Genomic DNA, 5,582 nt, shown 5'->3' on the forward strand with positions numbered 1-5,582 from the left:
ACATCAAGACATTAAGGCATTAAGTGTTATCTTAAATATTAACTATCGTAAGGACACATAGTGATTGTGCTACACTTGCTAGGCCTAATAAAAATAAAAGTGAGATGAAATATCTATAGGTCCATACCACTATTCTGAAATAGGTTTATAGTTTATAGTCTGTTCATCTTAACAAAGTGGGTCTGTAGCTTCAACATTTGTTGTTACCGTTTCGTCATAATGTGATTATACTAATTCTACTGAGTGAAGAGAATCTAGGCGAATGAAAATAATCATTTTATTCCCATTCCAAATGTGTCCGAACATTATTTTAAAGATGGAAATTATGTATATAGGTGCGATTGTGAAACACGGACCGTATAGACCAGGTTGGACTGGTATATTTGTAGTCCAATGTTTGGTTCCTGGCTCTGTAGTCTAGTTTCTATATATCCGTATAAATGTGGTGCTGAGTCGAACTGCACCTCGATTAAGATTATTGTATTAATTGTGCAAAATCTACTTCATTAAATTAAAATTAGCTTACCTTTTTGGCCGTTTTATAAATTTTATGTTATATATTTGCCATCAAGACTGGTTTTCAATTAGATGTCCATATTTTCGGGGGGGAAAAAAAAAATCATTATTTGTAGCCTACGTACCAAGATATGATTTCGAGCAAAAATATGTCCAACGTTCTACACGTGCAGGGCAGCTGAAACAGACACAAAGTAGTGGCATTCGTGGCGAATAAATGTTACCCCAATATCTGAATAATAACTGGAGTATAAAATATAAAGCAGTTTATGATTTGTATTCAATATTAGTTTATTAACATTAAAAGACGTGTATGTTGTGACATACACTTAGTATAAGCCGATTGAAGCTAATTGAATGTATTGCACTAATGATGCACACATCGTTGATTTGATAAGACATTGTGTTATGTGGGAAAAGTTGTATTTTTTGAATAATTATCTCCCAATTGTTTACCCTCGGTCTTTACACAGGAAATTCATAATGATCAAGAGGTCTCGTGGTCTGTCGCCCAAATGTCCCGAAACAACAACTCCGAAGCTGCATTACGTGAACACCACTGATCATTAACTAATATGTCACACTAATTACGTTGTTGCACATTAATATGTTACATACACATGCATTCTGAATTAATAACGATGTATTTAAGGTCACGGCTCATGTATTTTCTTTTCTCTAAAATGTAGACTGCTGTCGTTTTAAAATTTGAATTTAAAACTTATTTTTGTATATGAAGTGCAACTGCAAGGCCACATTCATCTGCAGACGAATAGAACAAGATGCTGTCAGTGTCAATGCTGATATTAAAACAGCACAAATCCAGGAGTGCTTGAATTATTTTTCATAACCTTCATTACTTTAGCGCAACTGAAGCAGCCAACACATGCGGGGTTCATTGAAATTTTGGAGCGTAAACATTCTGCGATGCAATTTCTGTCCCTCCTCCTCTGCGATCTGATTGGCTTAGAGTCCTTCTGACGACATATATTAACCCAAGCAGCTCTAAAGATGAAGCTGTGACATGGAGATCAAACGGAGAAATTCTTGCAGTGCTGAACAACAGTAAGGGTCCGCGTTGCATTCACACAGGCGACTGGGATTGGGTCGGGGACGTTGTCGTCTGATGCCTCCGTCCCTGAATTGTGCAAAGGGCTTCAAATCCATCTGGGGGTTGGAGTAAATGTGGTCCCGGCGCCCGTGAAGGCAGTCTTAAAGAAGAACCATGTACTTTGAGACTCAATAATGCAAAAGGAGCTCTCTCACGCTGGAAACGGACAATGGAGAAATTGCGTGTAAGTAGCTGACCGCTGTGTATGCGATAGATAGCCCTTTTTTGCATTTCACTTAAGCTGTGATCAGAAGGAAAAAAATCATTTATTAACCTGTATGCATTACAGTCTTTGGTTTATTTCACATTGAACGGACAAATAGCATGATTGTACTTTAACGCTACGCGACTACAGTATTTTGACTGTTAATTTTTATGGGGAGTCCGTTTGCGCGTGAAACGTCTGGAGACATTACCGATAAACTGCGAGAACAAACGCGCATCCCTGTAGCGGTTCCCTGAGAAAGCGATTGGTCTGCTTCACCATGAGTTTAGTTGGTGGATTTCCGCACCATCCAGTGGTGCATCACGATGGCTACTTCGCCGCCGCCAGCCGCTGCCACGAAGAAAACCCGTACTTTCACGGTTGGCTTATCAGCCACCCAGAAATGTCTCCCCCCGACTACAGCATGGCACCGTCGTACAGCCCCGAGTATGCCAACGGTGCCCCCGGGCTTGACCACTCGCACTACGGGGGTGTTCCGGGAGCTGGCGCCGTTGGGATAGTGCCCCGTCCCGTGAAACGGAGACCTACGGCGAACCGAAAGGAGAGGCGCAGGACTCAGAGTATCAACAGCGCCTTCGCCGAGCTCAGGGAGTGCATTCCTAACGTTCCCGCAGACACCAAGCTGTCCAAAATAAAAACCCTTCGGTTGGCCACCAGCTATATCGCCTACCTCATGGATATTCTGGACAAGGATGAACAGAACGGGGAAGCCGAGGCCTTCAAAGCAGAGTTTAAAAAGACAGACGTCAAAGAAGAAAGGAGAAAGAAAGAAGTGGTAAGAGAATTCTCCTTCTCTAAAATGTTTCTAAAGATTCGTAATAAATACTTCGCTACATTTTTGTTGACATAAGGATGCCGAGGAATTGGTATTTTGACTGGTTATTTGACGTTGACAGAATTCTGTACATTCGTATAGGTCATAGTAGCCTATAATATACAATGTATTGGTCATACTGTGAATGCACAATTCAAAGACTTTGTGCTTGTTGTGTTGAGCAAATTGTTGCAATAATGTACATTCAGTAAAGAGGAAGTTAAGTTAGGTAATACTAGCTCTAGCTGAGCAGGTAGATGCTAACGCCAGAATCATAATCGATCTACACAAACAAAAACAAAACCTATGGGTGCTTAAATTATTTATATGAGGTAGGCCACACTGGTCACTAACTGCTCGGGGAGTTGTTTACGCCCGGAAATATCTCACACGGTTTTGGTTTTTAATAAAACGTGTATATTTTTTTTCATTATGACAGAATGAAGTTTTGAAAAGCTCCGCGAGCAGCAACGATAAGAAAACGAAAGGACGAACTGGTTGGCCGCAGCATGTCTGGGCTTTGGAACTCAAACAGTGAAAACTCCCCTCTCTTAAAAGACTTGAAAAGAAAAGTCTTCTCCCTTTATTTTGTACTCTCACTTTATTTAATGGAATATTTATGTGCAATTTCCCGCAATGAAGAGTGGATATTTGAAGAAAACCATTCCATTTTTAAGAGGAGGAGAACCGTTTGGTAAGGGATTCTGTATGTCGTCTCATATGTGGTGAATGTTTGTTTCGTTGTTCAAGTGGAAATCAAACAGATGTTTGACACTAACGTGTTTGTGAAGTGCAAGTTCTCTCTCCCACTCTCTCTCTCTCTGGATATAGATATTAATGGAGTTTAACTGATATAGTGACGCAATTCAAGTAATGTTTTATTTGGAAAAAAAATGTCATGAAGTGTTTTGTTGTCATTTTTGTGGTCGTCTAGTATTTGATGATGTTTTAAACAGCTGTTGAGTCCACTCAAGTGCACTTCCGTCCAGAAACATGGAACTTAAATAATATTGGAGATGTTAACCATGTAATTAATTCAATAAACCACTGTGTTTTTTAAACATAGTCCCCTTGTTGCATATATTAATTACAACGTATAATTTGAATTCTGATCAACTTTAAAATAAAACCAGTTTTAAAATATATGACTTTGGGCTGCAGGATATTTATTTGTTCTTAATTCTTATTACGTTTCTTGTTTTAAACAGAGCATGTACTATTTTCTTTTTTTCTACATGAATTTATCTTTCAGCGAAAAAAAAATATTTTGCCCTTTCCATTGCGTATATGCACATTATAACACAAATTGCTTAGTTTTTTTAGGTCAGCCGATAGTATTAAAATATTTACAACTGTACTTATCCTGACGTGACAGTCAAGTGAAATACCGCTCACGGGATACATCTATAACAGCTTCTCAAATAAACCGGGTCGTTCCCACGCGTCCGGCGAACGGGCACATGTTCTGGATGAGAAACACGGGAGTCTAGAGACGTAGGTGATCGAGTAACAGGTCATTTTTACCTTTAATAGGAAACAGCGAACAAGGAAAGAAAATATCGATATGGATAAATACAAAATTTACAAGGAGCTTGCCAGACGAATGCTGGCTTTTGTGGTCAGAGATATTCTCAAGGGTTAGTTCAGATACAGGCGTTTTACGTTGGTTCACAATTTAGGGCCGAGACCAAACCAGTGACATTCACTAATCTCAGATAAGAACCCATTACCTCACAACAATAACAATGATAACAATCGCCGCGGTAAATCAAAGGCAGACAATGAGAGTGGAATTGTTTTCTTTATTATCATTATTATCTTGTTTCACTGAAGAATATCGAACTCTGTATATATTCCCCTCCAGTACCATTGTCCAGCACGTGGTCCAGTCGTACTGGGTTTTGTGCTGTGCGTATATTTTCATGGCGTATGCAAACACCTTGCAGTGCATAAATGCATCAAACGATAGAGTTGAACTGAATTAATATACAATCATGGCTGCAGTGTAATTTTGTTCAGAATTTATTATTATTATTATTATTATTATTATTATTTGTAGTCGTAGTGGGAGGAGGAGTAGTAGCAGAAGAAGAAGTTGTTTTGTTTTTGAAGCTGTTGTTCATAGCAATACATTTTGGGTATTGTTTGCCGAGATCTCACTCTCAGAATCTCACATTTTGAGATGCAATTCAACCGTCGAAACTTCCAGATACGCTCATTTTATTGCAGCAATTGAATAAACACGATATTCCTCGCTTTCTCTAGGCCTATATTAAGTACAAGAACGTAAAGACTTTAATAATAATTAACTAAGTTCTACGGGGTTTTAAAATGACATTACTCTGTGTTTCTAAAGCCACTTTTTTCAGCCAAATCAGCAGACAGACCGGAGCCAGAAAAAATGTACATTTTGACGTTAAAAGCTTAATGATAAAGAGAGACGGGGAAGGTAAATCGCTGCGGAGGCTAGCCATCGGATACTGCTTTGATTGATAGCGTGCCTATCAAACTGTGGTGCTGAACTGCTTTAGAGTGCAACCGCAAAGTAAATAGCTATCACTGTATCTTTAAAAAAAACCCGACAACGAAGCTATAACACTAATAGAAATATACGTATTAATCTAAGACAAAGGGGTTTCCATATTTAAGTTGTCACTCTTGTTTTGAGATAGTAATACTTTTATGCATGATTAATGGCGGACTGAGCAGGCCTGTTAATCAGGACTAATTTTTTGTCAGATTTATTTTTTTTATCATTTCATCGTTCCCATGCATTCGCTCTACGGGCAAAGGCTTGGCAATGATACCAGATCGGATCAATAAACATTGTGTGGCTCGTTCTATCTAAGCGCAAAGCTTATATATAATATAATATAATATAATATATTATTATTAACTTTATTTTTTTATTTCAG

The 5,582-nt window shown here is 38.5% G+C and overlaps 1 protein-coding gene across 1 annotated transcript; it reads left to right on the forward strand.

The window, feature by feature from the left end:
- Positions 1–1,554: 1,554 nt before the first annotated feature.
- Positions 1,555–3,752, forward strand: hand2 (heart and neural crest derivatives expressed 2). Its single transcript, XM_036516785.1, has 2 exons — positions 1,555–2,628; positions 3,107–3,752. Exons 1-2 carry the CDS (start codon positions 2,113–2,115, stop codon positions 3,203–3,205), a joined length of 615 nt encoding a protein of 204 aa, XP_036372678.1. The 5' UTR covers positions 1,555–2,112; the 3' UTR covers positions 3,206–3,752.
- Positions 3,753–5,582: the final 1,830 nt, after the last annotated feature.

Source organism: Megalops cyprinoides, chromosome 22, assembly GCF_013368585.1.
Source record: "Megalops cyprinoides isolate fMegCyp1 chromosome 22, fMegCyp1.pri, whole genome shotgun sequence".
In the NCBI taxonomy this organism is placed as follows: Eukaryota; Metazoa; Chordata; class Actinopteri; order Elopiformes; family Megalopidae; genus Megalops; species Megalops cyprinoides.